At 39.9% G+C, this 25423-nt stretch overlaps 1 protein-coding gene across 8 annotated transcripts in view; it reads right to left on the reverse strand.

Annotated features, from left to right (window-relative positions):
• Window positions 1-25423, reverse strand: part of FHOD1 (formin homology 2 domain containing 1) — a 1546190-nt gene that overhangs the window by 809865 nt on the left and 710902 nt on the right. For all 8 annotated transcript variants that reach the window (XM_044081394.1, XM_044081392.1, XM_044081391.1 and 5 more), the window contains exon 4: window positions 16395-16462. In XM_044081394.1, the coding sequence (XP_043937329.1) occupies window positions 16395-16462 (68 nt within the window). The remainder of the gene's footprint in view (window positions 1-16394; window positions 16463-25423) is intronic.

Here is a 25423-nt window from a genome sequence, read left to right on the forward strand (position 1 = left end):
CCCTGTGGTCATGTGGGTTTCCTCCCACATTTCAAAGGCATTCAGTAGGTGGATTGTGCATTCTGGAATAACAAATGTTTATATGATTAGCGAGCATGAAAAAAAATTCATTGTATGTTGAATAATACAGAAACTGAGTTCTTCTCTCAGTTTCTGCAACCTGCGTATTTATTGTTCACTGTTTTCACTTCAAACAGAGGCATTAGAGTGAGTTACACCCTGGATGTGCTGATTGGCGCTGTTGCTGAACTTACCGTTGCTTACTTTTCTCAAACCAAGCAGAGGGAAGGAGGGGAACAGAACCTTTCTAAACAAAATGCCCAAGTGTGCCTTGAAGCACGCACGTTCCTCCTTATAGCAGACTCTCTAACTGCAAAGTAACATTTTTTTTTTAAACTGTCCTGGCCAACCTGCAGCTGTAAGTGGGAGGGTGCTCATCTCCATCCCCCATAGTTCCAGCTTCCGGTTATACTTCAGCAGGGCGGAAAGAAGAGCGCAAACTTTGTTAATTAAAATAAATAAAAACGGTGCTCTAGGCGGTCACCTAGTTCGCCTATGCCTAAGGCTGGCTGTGGTTGCCAGCCCGGCACCCAACCTTCCACGGAAGGCACACACACATACGCACTCATGCTTAGGGCCAATTTAGAGTGTCCAATCCACCTATGTGGAAGGAAACCGGAGCACTTGGAGGAAACCTACGCGACCAGAGAGAGGACATGCAGATTCCGCACAAAAGGAACCCCAGCAGAGGATCGAACTGGAGAACCACTTGTTGTGAGGTGACAATGCTAAGTGCTGCACCACCGTAGCCGCCCATTTTAAAATTTTTTTATTACAATATTTTTTTTTAATATATTTTGGGTGTACAATAGTTCCTCTGCCTAATGTTTCAAAGTTCCTGTAGTATCTGTAAATGGTGTTAGAGGAAGCATTTTACATTTAAAATATATCATTTTTAAAAAAAATATCTAGATATTTGCTTAACTTTTTGGTCCAATCCTGCTAAAATGGTTTCTTGCCAGTCACTGGGTATTGAAGTCACTAAATAATGACATACATTTGACTTTCAGACTATTTTCTTCAAAAAATTCATGTTAACACAAATCTTGTTATTTAACTTACTTTTTAATTTTTTTTAACTATCTTCTTCTTCTTTCGGCTTTTCCCAGTTAGGGGTCGCCAAAGCAGATCACTTGTCCGCTCATCATTGGAAGTGGAGTTTTACGGTATAACATTTAAAATCTTTCCTTATTTTGTAGTCTTTGCTCCCCTTTATTGCAGGCTTTATCCACATTTACTGAGCTAAAAGGTTGAGAGTACCTGTACTTCAGAAAATGCATGCTAACACAAGTCCTATTATTGCAGCAACATAGTGATTTTTTAAATGGGAACATGTTCCTGTTTTGAGCCTTTGTTCCCCCTTTATTTTACGTTTTATTCAGTTAATTTATGTAAGAGGTGAGAGGTACATAAACCTCTTGACTGCTGCTGCCTGTGTTGGATCGTTTTCACTTTTCACTCTCTCTCCCTCACACACGTCACTTTCATGTACGCTTTCACACACACACACACACACACACACACACACACTTTTTTCTGTTATACTTAGATTTTACACTTGCTAAACAGCAAAAGCAAGGATCAGCGAGTGTAAAATAACTGCTCGATCATTCTTGCTTTCACTCACATGCATCCATACACACACACACTTTTTTCAGTTTTCTTTTTTTTTTAAATATATTTTACACTCACCAAACAGCAGAAGCACTACTTAGTGAGAGTAAAATAATGACGACTGTTGGGTTTTTTCAGTCCAAGCTCCATGGCAGCTTGATATGTTACCATGAAGTCGCGGACTCGTTTTTCAGCGGGCATTACTTGTACAATAATATCCTGCTGAAGAACGTTTGTTCCCCAATCAGGGTGCTGATGTAGTTTGCCCATTCTCTAATATTAAACCATCAGTTTATCCTACTTATCTGTTCATCTGTCTCTGGTAAATGAAAAGTTCTTCCCATTTTTCAGTAGCAGCACAAGGAAAAAAAGCTTCAGCAACAGTACAGAAAGATTCTACGGCAATTGAAATTAAAAATAAAACATGAATAGTTAAACTTATGAAGTTATGTGAAAACAAAATCATCAGGTAGCAGTAACACGATTGCAACATTTAAAAACAAAACTTTATTTCACAACAGCAATGGAGAAGTACAATTCAGGCTGCAACCTGAGATGAAACACACTAGTTGAAACACACTGATAGCACAAAAAACATGGACAGGAATGGGATAAAAGCACAGAAAATGCAAAAGGAGATAGAAATAAAACAGCTTCGCTAGTAAAAAAATGAAGGTTTACCTTTTATAAGTATTAAAACAAATAGTAATGTGGATGTTTTTACAAAGAATTCTCTTAGTTTTGACTTTTTATAAAATATATTTGGTAAGCAAATGACAATTTTCCTTCCAATGATAGTTCACGCAAACTGGTGTAAAGGCATTACAGGCTTTATTCTCTATTATGATCCAAGAGTCTGTTTCAAAAAATAATTTTAAGAAACTAAACTCAAAAGTGAAGAGTTGACAAGTTATGATTTGACACCTGTTCTTACGGTTACGTAGTACACACAGCTTCTAGGTGCAGCAGTTAAAATGAAACACTTTGTGCCACACCCTTCAGAGCTTAAGTTTTTCTTTGCCGCTACTGGTAAATGAAAGCAAATAAGTAAATAACAGCAACCAAAAAAATAAGTAAATATGACCAACTAAATGTAGTCCCACCCAAATGTATGTGGGAGAGCAGTAAACCACACACAAGAAAACGGAGCTATGAACTTGCGCTACTGTAAATAAAAGCAATGTAAATCAATTATTAGGGAAATAAATAATGGCTTCATAAACCTTATCCTGGAATTGACAGTCATTTTTCTAGCAACTTAATGTCACAAAGCTGCACTTTTTTTTTTTTTTTTAGGTTCACTGGGGATTTTAGGTACATAAATCACAGTAAATCTATATTTTGCTACACAGAAAGTAGATATAATAAGAAAGTCAATACATACAGATAAATGAAAAATTTTAGCAGAGCTGTCAGAAGGCTTTGCATTATAATGTATGATCAAGACTTGGGCAACAGACACAAGGTAATGTGAACTGCAAAGCTAGTATTACAATTAGTATTAGCAGTAATTAGTACAACATTAGCTAATTAGTAGTTAAAACAATTAAGATCATTCTGACAATTGTCCAGCCTAGCTTCATGGCATGCATTTCTCAAAGGAGCAAAGGACTACACCCACAAAAATAAAACAAAACAGCTACTGCCCTAGAAGATACTTCATGGAGCTTTTCTGAATGGGATGATGGTTATAATTATTGTGCAAGAGTCCTAGATTAAGCAGGTAGTGACAAGTACGTCATCCTTTCAGCAGCTGTTATACTTACAAAGCTGGTATCAGTTTTAGAATGTGCTTCACAGTTATGCAATCATTCCTGTAAGAACGTGAATGCTCTTGGACATCATTATCGTGAGGCACTGTGAACCATGAAGTTGTTGCAAACGCCTGGCTAGATACATACCAATGGGTGTGTTGTCCTCAATGACTTGTTGGATGAGGGCTAAGTACAGCAAAACAATAACATTCTTGGACCTAGATGACATACCTTTGCTTATAAGTTGTGCAACATAGAAAGATTTTCTCATCACTACAGGCACATGATGGTCAAAGGCCAAGTTACAGTCTACATGCATTCCCAGATCCCTCACCACTAGGTCTACTCTAAGGGGCGTATTATCAATGTGGTAATTTCCATGGTGGACATCTTTCCAAAGGATTCTATTACACATTTCTTTGCTTTGAAGTTTATACCATGAATCTGGCACCAGTTATTTGTCTGTGTCAAGCCTTAATGAAGGGTATTTGTGCCTTTAGAAGATTTGATGACTACATCTGGTTTGCATTCATCTGCAAACTTGATCAGCCAGGGGCCGTCTTTCATTGGATTTTACTCCAGAGAAGTACATGACAAAAAGGAGAGGCCCCTGCACTGAGCCCTGAGGAACTCTGCTAATGACTGACCTCTTTGTATTAGTAGCCTCCCCTAGCCTAAATTCTTAGGTCCTATCGGACAGCCAGCTAGCTATCCATCAGGTGACATATGGATTTATGTCTACTTTAGTGAGATTATCTATAATGCTGGAGTGAGGTATTATGTTGAATACTTTGGCCAAGTCAAGTAGGAAGTGTGTACTATTTTGCCCTCATCCATGGCTTTAGCGATCTTCTCATGGATGTCCACCAAGTGCAGTAGGTATGAAATATCCTTGATGAAACCAAACTGGGTTGGATCCATTGTCTTATCAGTTTCTTATGTCATTATTTATAACTTCCACGATGTCTCATATGCAAAGCCATGGAAAAAGTCTAGTCAGAGCTATAGGTCTGTAGTTGCCTGGGTCCACAGACGGCCCACCTGATGCAGAGGAAAAACAGTTACTGTTCTACATTTGACTGATACCAAGTCAGTCTGGAGGCTGTAGATGAATAGAGATTCTAGTCAGCCTAATAGGTCATGCTCCATATGTTAGTTAAAAGGCATCTGGGTATACTACTGGGGCCCACTGATGCTGTGTTACTGCCCTTAGATAGTGTACTGAGGAGCTGCTCCCTCGTGATAGCTGGGGAGTTATGGTTGAAGTTATTTCCCTGAGGGATGACTGGGAAGAGAAAGGGCAGAATTGGAACTAAATTTGTAAGCCTGTAGATTTCTCATGTCCTCTGGCTCAGTGTAGGTGGCTCCATTCACAATTAGTTTGGCACATTGTTGTGTTGCCTTTGCGAACATAGCTGAAGAAAGCCTCATGACTGCCCTTTACCTGGGAGGCAATCTGTACCTCAAATTTGTCACTGTTAGATTTTATTAGTGCCCTAAGTTGCTTGTTTAGAATGATGAAGGCATTATTAGCTTACTGGACACAGCCCTTCCTACTTTTGGACATAATTTTCTTTCTTTTGTTATACAACCTATTGATTGCAGGATTCCTCCAGGGTGACTACTTTTTTTGATGCTACCCTATGGTTCTTTAAGACATATACAGCTGTCTCTGTGTAGCCAGTTATATGACTGTACAAGGTTTCTGTGAAAAGTACTGCATAGGCAGCTGTGTTTTCAGCTGTGTTTTCAGAGTTTGCTAGGGTGTTGTTTAAAAGTAGGAAGGTAGCCACAAGTTGGGTTAGCTGGGGTTGCAAGTTTAATTTTTTTATTTCAAAGGAGGCAACCTTATGGTCCAACCTGGCTAGTGGGGACATTACATGGGGGGTGGGGTAAAAAGTTCCCCCATGTTTGTGCGGACCAGTGAAAGATGTCAGTGCCCCTAGTGGGTGTACACACCAGCTGGTCCAGAGAGTTTGTGTTAATAAAGTCAATAAAGTCCAGGAATCTCTGGGCCTGCACATCTGAGGTTGTGTATGAATCCCAGGCTGTACTGGGTAGTTGAATTCACCCATGAATATGGTACCGAGTTGAATGGGGAGAGTCTCCAGTACATTGAAGTATGTAGCATGGGCTTCATGGGTCAGGGGGAGATCTATAGCTTGCCAAGATATGGTAAGGGACTTTGCTGATGATAAGTTGGATGTGTAGAAGCTCAAGCATGCCATACTTTTAGATCAATATTGAGCTATGTTTTTGTTTGATGCAATTTGAGATGATTCCACCATTGTGCTTTCCTGTGAAGTAAATGGTCTAAAAGTGTAAGGTATTAAAGCCCTGCACTTCTAGGATGCTCTGTGTAGCTATAAACCATGACTCAATAACTGCACAAAAAACTATATTCTCCATTGTGAGGAGAGCATGGAGGGAGTGGAATTTCTTGTTTCAGCTTCTGTCATTGAGCAGTAACACCTTTATATTATCCTGGGTCATTTTAGCTATGTCAGAAAATCTATCAGGATGACGCTCTAAAATAGGCACTAAAGGGTGGACAAAGTTTTAATCAACATTTGAAAGCCAGTAAGGACAGGTGAAGACCATCACTGTCAAAGTAGTGTGACTGTCAACCATATGCTCCCAGGCAGACAAATATTGTACCACCCCTTTAATTACACTATCAGCTAAACCAATTATCATAGTCAATTAACTTCTGTTCATATAGTGGCATCATCCAACTAGACTCATACTGGCCTGGGACACAGTGAGAGCTCCAGTATGTCTCTCTTCATAAAGTCCAAGGAAGTTTGTCTCAGGTTGTTTACACCCACATGGACTATGAGCCATACTGATAGCTGTGGTTCAATGACCTGAGTGATTACGTTTGCTGGAGGATCCTAGCACTTGATAAGCAACTGACTGACTCTCATTATTCAGTCTGTGGAAGTGGGACATCTGCGTCTTTCAAAATGGAGTCTCCTATGACAAAATTATTGGGCTGTGTGGTAGTATGCTTTATAGACTTAAGGGTTGAGACACCTTGTGATGTGGTTCATAGTTGTCATGGTGGTGGTCATTTTTGTAGATTGCTTATGAGGGTGCTTACCATAAGTGCAGCATCTGGGAAGCCTTTGCCACTTGGAACCATTACATCTAAGAGCCTCAGCATATGTGAGCCTCGAATCTCATCCATGCATTCTATGGTGTGTGTACTGTGTGTTACTGACAACCGGTTTGGTATTTATGGTGTTAAGTGACAGCCTCGTCTCCACAGACATTGTGTAACTACATCTCTTGCATAGCATATTAGTTTGCTTTAGAACTAAGTGATTATCAGTATACATCAGACAATTACTACATTGTCTCAGGATGTTCAAATCCACCAAGTTGGCTGCGGAAATAGGATAGCGCATATCCATAGTTACAGATCCTATTTATGTGTTTTACAAGTGGATGGTACAAGAGCAGTATAGAGCTGCTAGCTAGCATGCTGCAAGAGTATAGACTCCAAAAGACTAAGGCTCTATGCTCAACTTAGCACTGGGGAGATTTCAAATTATACCAAGAATTTCAATTCAAAGTGTCTGTCTACATAGGGCACTGTGGAACCTCACTGCTCAATCAACAGCATCTCACAAACACACTTTACAGAGGCCCAGAAACTGACAAAATAGCCCTCTGCTCAATCACCAAATTACACTTGAAGCAGACTAAAGTGAATCTCAAGCTCAGAATAAGATCAGACTACTCTCCAATGTAACTAGAGTGTAGCCTTAATGTTTCTTAATGCAAAATCAACTGTATTGTAGCAAAAAGTACAGAAATACAGTAACCAACATGCAATTGCAGTAAACCACTCCCTAAGGAATGCGTACAAAGTGCAGAAATCAGCAAAAAAGTATAGTAAATTTCAGGAATTCTTTAAAAATTATTTTAAGTGCAGAGGCACAGCAAGAAAATATAACAATAGCCCTCTTAAAATGTAAATAGAAGTGCAGTTTAGTAAGAGTTATACTTATCTGAAGAGAATGGCACATGACTGAATCAGCAGAACATTCGCAAATGTGTGGCATGGACAGTAACAATTGGAAGCTCTCTGGAAATATAGCTCTGAGCTATGCAAATGCACCAACATTATGCAAGCCCAGAAAACTGAATAAAATAAAAATGGATCACTGCCCAATCAACAAATTACACTTAAAACTGACGAGTGATTCTCAAACTCAGAATAAGATCAGACTACTCTCCACTGCTGCTAGAGTGCAAACCTAATCCTTCTTAATGTAAAATCAACTCTGCTGTAGCAAAATGTGCAAGAATATATGCTCACAAAATGAAGAAATCCGTAACAAACCGTGAATTTCAGGGTCCCTTTACAATGATTTGAAGTGCAGAGTCACAACAATTATAAAATACAACAGCAACCTTCTTAAACTGTACATTAGAAGTGCAATTTAGCAATGTATTTTACTTATTCTGCCAAATATGGCATAGTATTAAAGCAGAAGTCTCTCAAATGTGTGGTGTTGACACCAAGCGATTTAAAGCTCTCAGGAAATGAAAGCAAGACTAAGCCCTTTCCTTGTCTAATGCAAGTCTAGCTAGGCCTGAAAACGGTCCACCAGATTAGTGCTCTATTCCAATTAAAGAATGTTAAATAAATACTGAATTTGACAAGCATTTCGAGCTACCTCACCCTTCAACCCCTATTTCCAAAAACTAGTGGCTGTAATTATAAAACTGATGTTAAATCTTGGTTCCGTTTTAAAAAAAACATACTTTGGTGGTCTTCTAGGCAGGAGATAATTTTTCATTATACAATGACCCCCCCATTAATATTCAAAAACGTGCACGCCGATTGGTCAGCGTGCACGTTGTAAATCAGAGTTATAGTAATGGAAAAAGGTCCGGTCGCCCGGACTTTTTCCATTACTATAACTCTTTTTTTTTTTTTTACAGCAACGGCAAGATCTCCGTTGCTTCACACTGTCTCTCTATGTTAAATGAGTTTAACACAGCGAGACAGCTTTAAAAAAAGCAACGGAGAATCTCCGTTGCTTTTTTAAAGCTGTCTCGCTCTGTTAGACCCATTTAACATAGCGAAACTATTTGTAAAAAGCAACGGGGATCTTTCTTTCTCCTTTGCTTTTTTCAAAACTGTCTCACTATGTTAAATGGGTTTAACATAGTGAGATAGCTTTAAAAAAAGCAACGGAGATTCTCCGTTGCATTTTACAAACTGTTTTGCTATGTTAAATGGGTTTAACATAGCGAGACAGCTTTAAAAAAAAGCAACAGAGAATCTCTGTTGCTTTTTTAAAGCTGTCTCGCTATGTTAAACCCATTTAACATAGCGAAACAGTTTGTAAAAAAGCAACAGAGATCTTGCTTTCTCCGTTGCTTTTGCCCTCAGCTCTGATGTACTGCATAGGCATACGCATGCGCAGTACATCAGAACTGCTGCAGAATACCAGACAGCTGCAGAAGGGCAGCAAGGAGGCATTATACAATGCCATTATTTAAGAAAAGTAATTATTTTTTTCTTAAATAATGTCATTATAATAATAATAACCACTTCTGGGTGTGGGTAATGCTGGATTTACCCACGGTTGTCTTTGCTTGACCACTCGGGCTTCGCCTCATGACCAAACCACACCAACCGTGGGTAAATCCAGCATTACCCACACCCAGGCGTGGGTTATTGCTATATTCTTATTCACATTTTTATGTTTGTTAGCTGGGGTAACGTAATGACCCAAAAGAGGTGTTTTAAACAAATCCCAGAAATGCTATTCAAGTCCATCCTTAAGTAGGAAATGGAAATAACAGATCCTACCAAAGTTGAACGACAAAACTTAAATTGTTGAAACTGCTTTTCCAAAACCAAGAACTGCCAAGATCAAAAAAGCCAATGCAACTTGACACCAAATGCAGACCACATCAAATGTAGTCCAGCATATTAAGAAACAGAAAATTTTTATTATACTTAATGCATTCTGCATTTGGTATATTTTGCCACTTGTAAATCAGTCGATCATTTACATTTACCAAAACAGATGCATTTTTGTCTAACGTGTAACAATTATGAATAGTACATATCAAATCACAAGAAAAATATAGCATGTCTATTAACTCAGGCAGGCATTAATGAAGTCTCGTAAAGTACTGCCTACATCACAGAAACTTCAACGTACTTCAAACACTATACTAACAAACCTATTCCTAGCACCACCTCTTTTGTGGGAGGCTAGCCCCTCTATAACACTCTATGCCCTTGCCACTCATATTCCAACTCTAAGGTCACACAACTTATGGGAATGAAAAGGTGTACTTCTGCAACCGACTGGAACAGAGATCTACTGATACTTTAAAAAAACTGTAAGTGATTCCTCCTTGATGGATCCTAGTTTGGATAATACTTTACCATTTGGAATTCAGCAATATCCCATGACCAGGGGTATCTGTGTACCGATCCAATTCATACTGTGGTTCTAGATCACAACATGGATCAGAAATCTGCTGGCTTGTTCTAGCCACTAGTGAGCACTTAACAACTTAAGAAGTAACAACATCGATCTCACGCCGTATTAATACAAAATAACTGATAATCAGATCATCTGCATGAATTGCAGACAATTCTAACAGCAACAGATGAAGACAAGGCCACTCATTTAAAGGGGTTACTGGGAGGGTACTGCTGAACAATTATGAAGACACTTATTAGTCAAGGGATTTGATAAGACCACATCTATAATGAATAAAACTGTGGACCTTCTTTAATGGATCTTAAGTTGGGCAGAATCCAAACAGTACCAGCAGGTTGGAAGGAACTAAAGAAGTTTCCAAAGCCAGAGATCAGAAGGGAGAGTCCTGGATGACTGACTTCTGAAAACCAGACTGAATACCTGAGTTGTGGCTGAGACTCATTACTGGTTACTATTCTGCACTAAAGATTAACTGGCCATGGTACAAATACCTGCATCAGAGGCATTTCTGAAGCAATCACTGGAGGCATCCTTTTCATTCAGTAAAGTGAATTTAGAATGCAGCAATTGCCGATGGTAGTTGGCCAACTTATGGAAAAGAGAATGCAATTGAAAATCCACTTAGTGATAAAATAGGAGACACCAGCCCTCAACACTGCACACCAAGTAAAAACCTCAAATAGGGCTGCAGGAAGAACCACTCAAAATGACGGCAGAAAGTCACCTTTATTAAATCCAGAAAGTAATGAAAATCATTACTTTGTGGATTTATTAAAGAATGTGACGTTCTGCCAGTCGTTTTGAGTGGAAGATCCACTTAGTATTTAACTGCAACAGTGAAGACCTCCCTCCCTGTAGCAAAGAATACAAACTGCTGGTCAGTCTGTCCAGTGAAGACCCCCCCTTTTAAGTTTCTGCTGCTGCAAAATAAAGCTGGGGGGCTGGTGGTTGACAAACTGTTTCAGGGACACCTCCAGAACAATTTCAAAAGGAAGCACAGGTTCAACTTAAAGGACACTATATCACTGTGAAAGCTAAGAAATGGTTTCCTGCACATAATGTTTTCAAAGAAGTGAAATTTGTAAATAGACATGCAAAGCTTCTGTCTCTTTTTTGTGTGTGTATAAAGGTGTACCATGCATATTTGCACTATACTTTAGCGAAACTGCATCCGTTAGATTTATCAAATAGCAAAAGGAGAAGCTTAGTCCCCCCAAGTTCTGGACTCAAGGGAATGGGGTGGGTATGAAGCACTCCCTCTTAAGGAACTAACTGACCAGTTGATGGCAAGGCCACAATTCTGTGCTCAGTGTGGATATGATGGGAAGAAAAGGCAGGAAAATGCATACTGACTGTGGAATAGCTGAGGTCCAGATGACACAGGTGCTGAAGCTAGGTCAGAATCACCTGCAAAATTAGTCAAGGGGAGGTAGTGTGTACTATCCCACCCACACAGAAAACATATTCCACTTAGCAACATAAGCTTGCCAAGTGACAGGCTCCCAGATGCCTCAATAAAAAGGCACAAGTCTATCTGCAACCAAGCCTTAAGGTGCAGGTGGAGCCAGTTGTCACACACTCACAAACACACACACACACACACACACACACACACACACACACACACACACACACACACACACACACACAGTATATGGACAAACCTGACAGTCACGTTACCTGTGAGGTGTGGAATCAGCAAGAACAGCAAAAAGGTAGATCAGAAGCTCCTGCACCAGAGAGGAGACAGTACCCTCAACCACTGTCTATATCCTGCCATGTTACCTGGAGTAGAAGAAGGCAGTGATTACATTCTCCCAAGTGCAAACATGTTGATCCTCAGAGTCTCCCACTTCTGGAAGATCCCATCCAGTCATAGTATATGAATCTAGAGCTGCAGGACAGGCTTGAAACCTTCAGAATAACTGTCCATTTGTTCACATCCCCCATAATCTGAACCACTGAGAGATGAATGCTCTGTTTATGCCTCAGTGCCACATGAGCACTGCTGCCCAGCACAAGAGGGTCAAACTTGAGCCTATATAGCAAGATAATTATTAATTTCACACTCAAAATACAAACACTGAAGAGCAACTGTGTGCACATGCACACTAATTCTGTTACTATGGTACCCCAGAAAATCCTCCTTAGTCTGAGGAAGAAGTGCGAAAGTGCACACCTTGTTGAGGGGCATGTATGCAGTGAGAAAAATAGGTGCAGCAAATTTCTTTTCTTTCATTCATGGTAAACCCAACCAACTAGGCCTTTTTTTTTTTTTTTTTTTTTTTTTACTGCTGACCTGAGCAAACTACCAGTTATGTGACTTGCTCAAGTCACACAGTAATAAAAGAGTGACTGAGAATATCAAACAGGATATACCAGCTCAGAGCCTTAAAACTTTGTCCAAAACTGTCAGACCATTATACATGTAAACAGCACTTTATTGTTCACATTTAATTTAAAAGTGTCAAACAATAGTCATGCAGCCTGGTAGACACCCTACAATGGACTAGTTGTTTGACTAGGTGAAGAGAGAGACCAGCGGAAGCAGCTGTTTCTCTCAAGCTTTAACAGCCAGGAGAACCTTGCCAAAGATGATCTAGTTGATGGGGATACCATATTCCCTACATGTTGTGGTCCAGGAGGGCCCCCCCAGCCTATTAGAGAAGCACCAGTTTTTAAGATCTGTGACAAGTTCAGCTACAGGAACAAAAAAACTGTCAACAAACTGGTAGAGATGGTTTACCACTTCGATATCCAACAAGAAGGGTCCAATGTCAAAAGCAATTCTAACACCACACTGTAGTTCTGAAGCTTCTGACACCTCACAATGCACTGCAGTGCTAGTGTCCTCATATTCATGGGTGAAAAGTACACCATGAAAGTCACGGCCACCATCAGGCCTTTCATAAAAACAGGCACCCTCACTCAGAAAGGTAAGGTCATGAACTCCTGAGCCTTCTCCAGGGCAATTATGACCAACACTGGACAGTGTCTAACTCTGTCCTGAAGGAGGATGACTTCTACTTTTTGTGATTCCTCAGAAATGCAGACATGAAAACTCCAACACCAGGATCCACTCCAAAGAGTCTCCTGTATAGGGCTACCAAGATTCAGTCTTCCCAGTAAGGGAACACCAGAAAGCCCTTCTCCTGGAAGGCTTTATCTACAATGTCAACACTTTAGTGAAGTCTCTGGGTCTTAGGAAAAGTCCAAATACCATACTTTCAAAGGAAGCAGTGGCCACGCAGCATCAGCAGGAGGATTCTTCGGTGTAGTCTCAAGATACTCATGTACCAAATGCATCTTGACCCCATTCTCTCCTAGCCTGAAGAAAGTGCATAACAGCCTGCAGTCTGATCATCCAAACACACATGCATAAGACGTGCTAACTGATGACACCAAGCTCCCTGTATGGGACCACAAAAAGTCAGAAGAAGGAACCAAGGCCCCCTCCTTGCACTAGGGCAACTTGGTATCCAAGCATGTACCAATAGTGCCATTGACTCTGAGGGATGACCACTAAGCTCTAGGACATGCCTCAAAGTGACAATGTCCATAACACACGGGGCTCTTGTGATATTTTTCTAAGCTAGGCTAAACACGGATAAGAACACCCCAAACCACAGACAGTCCCAGGCCATAGTCAGTAGTGTTGTAAGCCCACAACGGTAGTCAATATTTTTAAATTGTGACAACAAGAGAGTATAATGCCTAAATGCTTTCCTCATACATGGATGCCTTTTCTTCTTAGGCTGTCTGGTCTAGAACACAAAATGGTAAAAGTGGTGTTAGGGCCTGTCTCTCTTCAAAGGATCATCAACCAAGTCCTGGGCAAGCTAACTGAATAGCCTATCCCTAGAACACATGTATTCAGGAGTTAGTTTGCCAGATCCTAGGTTAAGGGAACATGATTTTAGCCATGCAAGCCAGTCCACCCTGCTCAGGCTCACATCTGAGTGCACAGTCCTTGTACTGACAAAGGTACAGCAGGACACAAGGTATCCCACTGAAGAGGCAAGGAACAAGAGTTCAGAGAAGTCTAACTTCAGATTCAAGAAGAGCCTCTGGTCTTTTTTTTAGTGTCTTCCAAACCTGGCACACCTGGAATAATGGTACAGAAAATGGTAAAATAAATAGAAGAGTTCTCTATCCTCCAAAACAGCAGAGGAGATGACCCTCTAGCCACAACTTTTCAAAAGCTCCAGAACAAAAGTTCAGTGGTGAGATGGCAAATGTGTTGGGGTCTCTGTGGCATCTACGTCACTTCAAAAAGACTGGATCATATAGCACTCAGCAAAGGGATGCTCAGTGGGATGTTTATCCACTCTGGTAGCAGCTTGCAAAAGGTGCTGACATGTTGAGGGCTGGCATGGCAGAATAAAGATGCCTCCAGGTTGCTCCAAAAGAATCCCCATTGACCGGCCCCAAGGAAGGGATGGCTCAAAGATACTTAGATGTTCTCTCTCAAAAACTTGACAAGATGCCTGGAGAGGGAACATGGTCAAAGGGCTAATCCAAAATTCGGCTCATCATTCTGACAACATCCCAAAGAAGCAGTCATCCAGGCAAAAATCAGTGAAAAGGGAAAAAACACATCCATCTCAGAAACAAAGCCCTGAAATCCTCTAAATCCACAACAGATCCAGAAGTTAAAAGAGAACCAAAAGTTCCATTACTCCGCAAACTATGGGTAAGTTCATGCATGAGTAACTGCATGACAAATCCTACCAGACAAGGTATGTGTGTGCTAGACAAAAGCCGTATGGGGTAGGAAGAGGCTCATGCTTAGTGTGTGTGTGGGGGGGCTGGATTCAATTTCAAACCAAACTCATGAATGCATGCATACCCCCACAGGAGTTCAGCAGTGCAATGTACATCTTGAGTGTATTAACAATAATTAAACTGGATGTCAGGACTTAATTAGTAAAGGCAGGTAGCTTAGATGAAATCTAATGTGGGATACAATGGGGAGAGAGATCCATAAACATCTCCGCTGCTATCTTCCAGAGTCTGAACACATTACCACATACAATGATGACAGCACTTGTGTGGTTGCATCCAGTGAATGCCCCCACTCCCAAGTTATTATGGTGATGATCCAGCCAATGCAGTTAGGACACATGTCCTCCCAGCACTTGCAGTCTCCTTCCATCTGTCCAGAGATCCGATGGGTGATAACATGGCTTAGCATTTCTGAATCAGTACAACTGCTGCTGGAGGGCTGGCTGAGGTCATCTGTACTCACTCATGGCCACTTTATGTTTTCTTCCAATTATGCAGGTTTTCTCTACAATATCCTTTACCATAAGGGATCTGCTGCTCCTTGGTATTTGACATGCCCCTTCATCACTGACATGAAATTGAAGTATTATTTGCACTCATTATATGTGGATTTCAGCCTATCTTGCAGGATTGTGCAGTGATGTTTCTTTCTGCATGGCACATTGATTCTTTTTTTTTCATGCACCTTTATTGAATTAGCACCTGTGACATAGGCAAACTTACATTTATATAAAAGTAAATCAAACTATATTTACATAAACACTGCACTTCACATATATTGCTATATATCATATAATCTAAGCAATATTACATAAAGTATTCAATTCCTGCCTTTTTCTTTTTTCAAACTAGAAACATCTTTATTAAACCATCACTTACTACATAGGTATATCAGAGTGATTCATACCTGAACCTAGTTCTTGAACAGTACTACTGAGTGGTCAAGGCAATGATAGTTCTAAACATAACATTACAAAGTGCGTCCAGCGTACATTTACATTTTAAGTTGTCCCTTAGCTGTATTTACCAGATCATATCTCAACATTCTGACACTGAATTAAAGAGCTATTAAAGGAATTACAAGTTCGCTTTCCCGTTGTTCCTTTTCTCAATCTACAAGAAAGTGAATGTCGTTAACTGACCATCGACTCCTACTTCCTGAAGCATACCATTAAGCAGTCTGCTCTACTCTTTAGGTCGCTACTTCAACACCTAGCAAAAGCTGTGGGGGCTGCCTGAATTTTTTTTATCAGCTAGTCCCACTTACAGCTCTTAAACCAAGTGTTGCCAGGAAAATACACACTGCAACTCCTTCCAGCATTCAACAGCATCTCAGCAACCCCAAAGTTTTTCTAGGTAAACACATTGCCTAATAAGTAAAGCTTTCCATATAGCACTTTATCTGCAGAATTAAAATGACAAGGCAAAAGACTCCTCCATTTGGTCAAGTTTCAAGAAATGTAGTAACAGATTATAGCTGTATCAAATCACTCCCATTTCTCACAGAATAATCATATACTTATTTTAGCAATCTCTGTTTAGAAAAAAAATTATATCATCACTTTCTGTTTCCACTGGAAGTCACTGCTTTAAATGATTTTCCTTGGTCATGATCACAGGCTTTTAAGTTACTCTCATCTGTATGGAAAAAGGAAATCATAACTAATACACAGTAAAAAAGATGGCTTTGTAGCCTTACCTGAAATAGCTGCTTTAATGAGAAGAGGGACCGTCTTAACTCAGGCCCAGAGGAATTGTACAACTTTTCTGTAAAATGGAAAAAAGTTACATCAGCATTTCTTCGTACTTGTATATTTCATTAGTTGAGTCACACAGTACCCCTACAGACCCCATCTAGTAAAAAAGTCAAGGTTTCTGTAGTTTTCTTAATAGCTCTGCCTAGAAAACACCAGTGGTTACTAAAAAACAAATCATACAGTGGGAAAAGTTTTCCATCCAAAACGAAGAATACTGGACTCCACTTGGGAGACAAGCTTGATTTCCCTTACAAATAAATTTAGCAGCAGCAATGAGGCAGAGATTAGGATATCTACAGAAAAACAGATCATGTGTGCTGACATTGTAATCACTGATAATGAACAAAACTGAATTGAATATATTTTTATGTACAACAGTTTCTCCAACAAAATAATGCAAATGATTGAAACTTACTCCGTTGCTGTTTAAATGACTAAACACATCTCCAGGGCATTAAAGTCCTGCTGTTTTACAATCTGAAAGTAGCCATTCAACTGCAGCATAGAATGCATTAAGTGCACTTATTTCAAATGCACCTTTATTTTAACAGCTGGTCACATGTGCAGGACACTCTGAAGCTGCTAACAGTGATTTGAACCAATGCAAACACAGAAAATAAATGAGTTTATATTACAGAATGGGAGTTATTTAAGAAATGTACAAGATTTCTTTTTTAAATAATGCCATTGTATATTGGGGCGGAGTCATGGGTAATACCCACTGTGAGGGTCTGTAATTGACAGAAGTGGGCAATGGTGGGGACTTCCTGCCATGGTCATGGTGTATCACTATTACCAGTAGTGTCAAGATGCTAAATGTCACTGTCCCTGCCATGGTGTATCACTATTACCAGTGGTGTCCAGATGGCAAATGTCACTCTCCCTGACATGGTGCATCACTATTACCAGTGATTTCAAGATGGCAACCATCACTGTCACTTAACTTGTAAGAAGAACATTTGTAAAGCTTGATAAAACATCACTGGAAGATTTGAAAGGCAAAAAAAAAATCAACTGAATGTGGAGAGGTGTAACCTCTAGACCACAAAGCAAAATATGGCAGAGGTATGGCCTTGGCTGTACACTCAGAACATAGATTCATTCATAGATTCATAGAATGTTACTAGGGGGCTAAAGACCTAAGGGGTCTTTCTAAGCCTAGCCAAGTTTTCTCTCAAAGAATAATGATGTCCTGCATCTAAATAGGACATTGAGGGCCAGGCATTTATAAGCTACCTCTGTCCATAAGGGACATGGGTGCCAAGCCTGGTGTAAATTTCCTAGTCCCCATTCACTTGTCTAAGTTGTGCTTAAACTGGGTTTTTATGAACTTGATCTAAATGTTGTTAGAGTAGGGAGAACACAGTACATCATGACTGGCTGCGTATAAGTTATAATAAGTAAAAACACAAAGTCATTGTTCTCTTCACAAAGTTATGGTTACACAGAATATTCTCATATCAAAGCTAATGCCATTAGAAAAGCAGAAGTACAACATGGAAAACATGAACACTACAACTCATCACATTTCATCTCATACAGCATGGTTTGTTGAGGATTCTGCACAGTGTTACATAAGGTAATAAACTACTGTTTAATGAAAGGAAGCAACGTTATCTAGTAAGCAGTGATGCATGAGAAAAGCTGTGGAAGTGAGATAACGTACAGTGCATGCTGGTCTTAGCTGTCTGGCCTCAGAAACCACAGCAATAAAAATCAAGTACTACATGACAGTATACAGCTGTTTATAAGTATTTTGGCACAGCAAAAAAACGTGAGTAACGCCCTGTTACAAGACAGCACAGCAGCAACATATGAATGTCACAAAAATCTTCATCCTAAAAAGTAATTTTGTTAATCAGATGAAGATGATGAAGTACATACATTTACTGCACTGAATCAGTCTGTGGACTAATTTCCTCCCTAATGTGGTCTCCTTATTCAGATCATAGAAAATAATTTAGCTGTATTGTTGACTTTTCTCTCTTACAATGAGTAACACTTTGGCAGGAGTGAGTAAAATACATCCAAAACTAAAATAGCAGTAACAGGAAATAGCCAGTCAACTGCATCTCCGACACTCAAGAATCATATATAAAACTGGCAGAGTGAACGGGCATGAGACCCTTCATCAAAAATTATACCATACTTCAAATTTCAAAATATGACTCAGGGTTTCCAGCCACCCTACAGCTATGCCCAAGTTTTAGTTTTTAATTCCTTCAACCTAGCAGACTGGTTCAAGTTATGAAGTAGTGGTTTACAAAGCATTACAAACTCTAGTGACACACAAAATTCAAGTCATTCACACATGACTCACAATCTTTGCTTTACTGTAAATGTTTTACTCTCTTGATCTACTAAGAATCTCTGTTGTATATACACAACAAAGGGGCATTTACTGGTGCAAATATGCTTGGAAATGAATCTGGTACCCTGCTGTTAAACTAGAAGACCAGACTGAGCCCAGGGGCTGCAGGGCAGACTAGTGGGAGGGGGAGTGGATTACAAGACTGAGAAGCTTATGGCTGCTTATCTCATGGAAGGAGAGTGGAAATGATCCTGCTTCATCAAGACACACACACCAGAAATGGGACATTCACACACTGCAAGCATACATTACTCAGCTCTGTAGTATGCATACATATTCCTGAGGCTGAAGTGATGTATGCATGGTGGGCAGCTAGTACCCAACCTCTGTAAAATGACAACCTGTATTAAGGAACACAGTATCATGTGCTGTTCCCCAATTATACATTGACTATGTAAATTCAAGACACCTGATTGGTTAATAAGTCACAGTTACAGTGATCGCATTGAATAATAAGAGTGTACAGTGTTCAGTTTTCATATATGCCGCGGTGGTACAGAGGTAGCGTTGTTACCTCACAGCAAGAAGTTCTCCTGTTCGATTCTTGGCTTGGCTTGGGAGGGCCTTCTGTGTGGAGTCTGCATGTCCTCCCTGTGGTTGGGTAGCGTTTGAAAGACATGCGTGGGTAAATGGGCGTGCCTTCATTGAAGGTTGGTCGTCGAGCTGGCATTTCGTAAAAATCTACTGTCAGTCGCGGACCGGAGTTCTGCTGTGGTGACCCATTACTGGGAAAAAGCCGAAAGACAAACAACAACAGTGTTGAGTTTTCATAATAATGTTATTTTCACTGCTTTATGAAAACTCAAAGTCACTTCAAGCTTGTGTGCTAGTGTGTAATAAGAGTTGTAGGAGGTTAAAACACTTGTTTTTTACGTATGCTTTGAATCAGCCAGGGGTAATGCTATTATACAATAACATATCCCTTTATGCTTTACTACTCAGTTGTTGGGGATTGGCGTAATGATTAAGGTGTTTACCTCGCAAACTCAAGGTACAGATCTTAATTCTCACTTATGTAAAGGAAATTTTCTAGGCTTAAAATGGCCCACAAGTGCAGCTAGCCAAGTACTTACCTATGATCTATGAACAAATGGTATAAACCTATACAATAGCGGTGTGCGTTAATGTGTGTGTGGATTTTTATCCAAGAAGTAAAGAAGACACAGCCTTCGAAATACGACCAAAACCACAAAAATAAGGGCTGCCAGGAGTCACTGATGAAAAACTTGGCTCCACAAAAAAGTTTTATTTTTCACTCCAAACACAGATAAACGCCTACAATACACATACATTTTCGTCCTTCAACAGACTTCTTCAGACAGAAATGGTATATTCAATGATGGTCATTGCTTTTTTAATTTTCCTCACAATAAAATGTCAGAGATGTGCACAGGATGTCATTATAGTTTGTGTTGGGGCTGGAACAGTGGTATCATTGCTTATTTTACTTTCCTCACGGACGTCAGAGATGTTCAAAGAAGGTTACTATAGCTTGAGTAGTGGCAGAGAGAATGTAGCTGAGAAAGATGAATAACTGAAGAAGTGATCGAGTAAACCTACAACTCTGCTTTTACAACAGCAATGCTTAAGAATCAAGGAAGACAGAAGCACACTGCTGACTTTGGGACATCTGTTGAGAGATCCACCTACAGTACAGTGCCGCTACTCAAGATATAGTAACCTTCTTTGAACATCTCTGACGTCCGTGAGGAAAGTAAAAGAAGCAATAATTCCACTGTTCCAGCCCCAACACAAACTATAATGACATCCTGTGCACATCTCTGACATTTGATTGTGAGGAAAATTAAAAAAGCAATGACCATCACTGAATATACCATTTCTGTCTGAAGAAGTCTGTTGAATGACGAAAACGTGTGCATATTGTAGGCATTTATTTGGAGTGAAAAATACAACTTTTTTGTGGAGCCAAGTTATTCATCAGTGACTCCTGGCAGCCCTTATTTTTGTGGTGTGTGGATTTTTAGACGTCTCAGCCTGCAAACTGCAGCTCGCAATAAGACAACATGTCAATGTGAAAGACAATGCATTGCGACAAAGAACACTAACGGGCATTCCATTGTGCTATGCTAACATTTGTGCCACATTAGAGAACCACTAATAGTGTACCACTGGTTCCACTGTTATGTTGTCATACTGTGTATGACAAGCCGCTGCAGCAACGTCTGTTCATTGCACATGGCACTGCTTTCACGCTCTGCCCTCTCCTAATATACATGCATACATGTGAGGGAGAGCTCAGTGCACCTCCTGGTGTTTATGGTGTATGGTTCCACTTGAGCCTCACCACTGTATTGTGCTGGTCTGAATTTGCTTGGGCAGTGCAAGCAAACGCAACATTTATGACACATACACAGCATGCCAGACCAATGGAATGAAAATTATAACATGCAATGAATAAGTGGCTAATTCGTGAATCTCTTATTTATGAAAAGTTTAGCACAACAGAGCACATCTGCACAGAGCACTCCCTCATAGGCATTAACAGTCAACATTAAAGATACTAAAGATCGGGGCAGAAAACAATCCCTACCCCTGAAATGAGAATAATTTTCAGATTTTCAGCATGGAACCACGATGGGGGAAGGGTTAGGCAACTCTAGACCAAAAAAAATGAAAATTTCAAACTTAAAATGAGGACATGGGGGGGTAAAACACTAGGCACCAGCAGATTTTCCATTCATGAAAAGGAACAAGGCACATGTGTAGCAGACACTTGCATATACTGCTTTAGAATTTGGGGTTGAACCAGGGTTACCAGGTCAGTAGTATAACTTGAAAGCTTTTGCTAAGACTATACCCAAAACCACCTACTACTAAATTAATGGTCCACTACTGGAGGAGACCTCAAGGAATACTTGGGAGTGAATGGTCATGGTTGGCCCACCTATCCCAGGAAGAATGGTGAAAGCTTCCTGCTTTTGAGGGGAAGGCCCGCAAATGCAACTCATGCAAAGTAACTTGGGGGTGTTTGAGCCTGCCAAAGAGGACACTGCACTCCAGCAAAGCATAACAGTGTAGATCCATGTAGCGGGGACTTCACTGTGATTTCTCATCAGCACAGTCAAGGTGTTAAATACAGAGAATAAAATCTTCTACATCTACTGGATGGGGGATGCAATCTCTGATTCTTGCCTCTCTTTTTGTGTCCTAGAATACAGACACACAGATTTGTTGTTTTATATGTATAAATGACAATATCATGTTTTGGTCCCTAATTATACAATGGCTATGCAAATTCAAGACACCTGATGGCTTACTAAGCCATAGTCACAGTGTTGGTAGAACAGAGGAATGAATGGACTAATAAGAGTAGAGCTAAATGATCACTGGAAAGAAAATGGCCAAAAACAGTTAGGGCCGGCATATAGGAGGATGGCTAGCCTAGATAGGCACGTGCATTATTTTGCTAGATAATTTTTAGCTTGCTATCAAGCTCCCCCTACTATTCTTTGCCCTTTTGTTCCTTTGTAATGGGGGAGATACCCATCAAAGGTACAAGCGTGGCTAAAGATCTATGCAGCCATGGTGGTATTTTTTTTGTTCTTACTAGCTTCTCGACTATGAGGACATTTACACTGATCCTAACCCCACCCCTTGCCAGGAAGATGAGCTACTTATGTCACTAGGAAGGCCCATAATGCCCATCCTTTGAGAGTGCATGGCCCTGCACACTCACTACAAAGGTTACCACCAAGTTTGTTGAACAGAAAGCTCCCCCAAGATGTGCCACTGCATCATCATCCCTCCTTTCAGGGATTGTGGAAGAATGCATGCTTCTCTACCCCTCCACCTCACCAGAAATTCATCCCTAGTTTGGCACCTATGTCTCTAATGGACAGAGGTAATATGTAAATGGTTCATCTCCTAGGCCCATGCTTACACTTATCAAGGGTATGAGAACTTGTCGGAGATTTGGGATGCATGGCTAGGCTTAAAAAGGTCCTTGTGGTCATTAGCCTAGTAAACACCTATGGACTAGTTAAATTTAAATAACCTTGATTTACAGTCAGGGCCTTCTTGCTCTATGCCACTAAACAGGTCACATGCACACATCGTCCATAGCTGGGAAATGGGGTCTGGGAGAAGACTGCTCTAGAGACAGGAAATGTACACATTACAAAAAAATGTCAGGGAGGTGGGCGGGTAACCTAAAATGACTAGTATTTGCACAAATGGTTGGTGACACTCTCTGAACCTATACTATTTTCACAAACCCAATGGAAGGAAGGGAGATTACTTACTTAACAGCAGCCATGGGAAGAAGAGGATGGCTGATGGGGGAATTTAAATACACAGAATGCTTGTGGGGACACATTGTGATTATTTTGGAAACAAAAATAGTGTAAGAGGACAGAGATGGATGGAAGAAAGAATTCCCAAGACACCAGCATAATGTGTTATAGAGAGATAACTGGTGGGAAGGTTTAAACTGCAACTGCAGGAATGATAAGTGGGTGGAATATTAAAGAAGAGCACATGTGACACTACATTAAGAGAACATTCTTATGTATTCACATTAAATAATCTGGAACACAACCAGTGTAGTTCTGTGATGCTGCTGTGCGTGTGTTTTTCGGCTTTTCCCGGTTAGGGGTCGCCACAGTGGAACTCCGGTCCGCTAATGATTGGCAGCTGATTTTTAAGTGCTGAGTTGCCAGCCCTGACGCACAACCTTCAACAAAGGTACGCCCATTCACGCATGTCTCCACGCAGAAGACGCTCTAGCTGAGAATCGAACCGGACAGCGTCTTACTGTGAGGCAACAAAGCTACCGCAGCACCACCACCGTGGATCTACTAGTTCTGTGATGCTGCTATGGTAAATAAATGCCTTATCCATGTATTATTAAGCCTGTACTAAATGGGGAAGCCCCCTGTGGCTCTGGTGTATTTCTTTATTTTTTATCATCCTCAAAAAGCTGCATGCTATTTTCTCACCCAAGCTAGTTTACTAAGCAACATTATCCAGATTGCAAATTCTACAAATTGTTTAACTTTTGTGTGTTTGTGGGTGGGGGGTAGAAAGAAACAGGGGGCTTCCTGAAAAAAGTAATCGATACCCCTAACATTAATGAACAAGAATCCCAATTCACTGCTATTCCCTTGGCATCAATGCAAAGTCTTTTGAAATAAATGTGCAGCAAGGTATTATCAACTTCACACTGCTGCTGTAAATATGGGATTTCCGTAGTTGACAGAATGACTCAGGATGATTCGGCATTTCAGCATGCCAGAAAGCTAGTGCTGAAGAAAGCAGGAACACTTTATAGAACACACAGTAATTTTATCTATACAATACACATGCTACAAGGAATAAATAGCTCATTTTAGTCATTCTAATTAAGAAGGCAGGGAATGAGTCTTAAAAAATGTTGCCCGCAATCTAAAATACTAAGCACTGAACTCTGTGAGATAAAAAGTTTAATGTGAATCAGATGGCACTGTGGTTTTGAGAACAGAAGGACATGGTTAAAATTTTATATATCAATGTCCCTTAAGCCTGCTCTTCTTTTATTTTACTAGCCTTCTGTAAAATATGCAGTTACTCACATGAAATCTAAAATGCAACTTTTGTGGGTATGTGCATATGCATATAGATGTATATAAATAATACATACACTCACAGATATAATAGATATACAGATACATACCTATGTTGATTATATATACAGACACAAACACATCTGTATTTTATATATAGACTGATCAATGCAAACACACACACAAAAGGTCAGTCTTAGCAACGTTAGTACAGATTTTTATCATAATTTACAGTTAAGTATTTTATTTACAGTAATAAGGACAGAAGGTAACTTAAAATGTATCAGTTTGAGAAATTAGGGGCATACATATTCAGCATTATTTAGCACGAAGTATTTTATTTTCAGCTATGAGAACAAAATGGAACTTAAAATACTTCTTTCCAAAGAAATGCTTATCAATGTTGTCTTAAGAAACAGATGACTTCAATCTGTTTAACTAGTAGTTCTAGAGGTAGTGCAACACTGGTTTGTTTCCTACAGCCCTCAACACATAACTAAAATTAACAGTTCACTTCTGCTGTCTTATAATATAGTTTTGTATAATCTTAAATTTGTGCCTACTTGTAATTCAGGATCTCTATTTTCTCAAACAGCAGTTTATTAGCTCATCTACAGTGCTGCCAAATTAATAGAAATCAGTGTTTTTTATTGTTTTGCCATATAACACAATAAGAGTATACATTATGAAACAATATTATTCATGTTATATGAGAAAATATTCTAATATTTTGTGAATGACCCTTTGGCCATTATCAAGTACTTACCTCATTGAGGCACAGAGCGAATAAGTTCATGACAATGTTCAGTCATAGAAGCATTGAGCGCCCAAGCTGAAATTAGTTCTTCAGTCAGTTGCTGCTTGTTTGTTATGGTCTTTTTCTTCATCTCTGACTTAAATAGCCCATACGTTCTCTACTGGATTCATATCAGGGCTGTTACTTAGCCATGATAACACTTCAATACCATGGATCTCAAGGAAACTTGTCATTTGTCAACCTTTTGTGTAAGGGTCAGTATCCAGCTTTGCTGATTGTTTC

Source organism: Protopterus annectens, chromosome 8.part0 (genome assembly GCF_019279795.1).
Source record: "Protopterus annectens isolate FY-2018-M chromosome 8.part0, PAN1.0, whole genome shotgun sequence".
In the NCBI taxonomy this organism is placed as follows: domain Eukaryota; kingdom Metazoa; phylum Chordata; order Ceratodontiformes; family Protopteridae; genus Protopterus; species Protopterus annectens.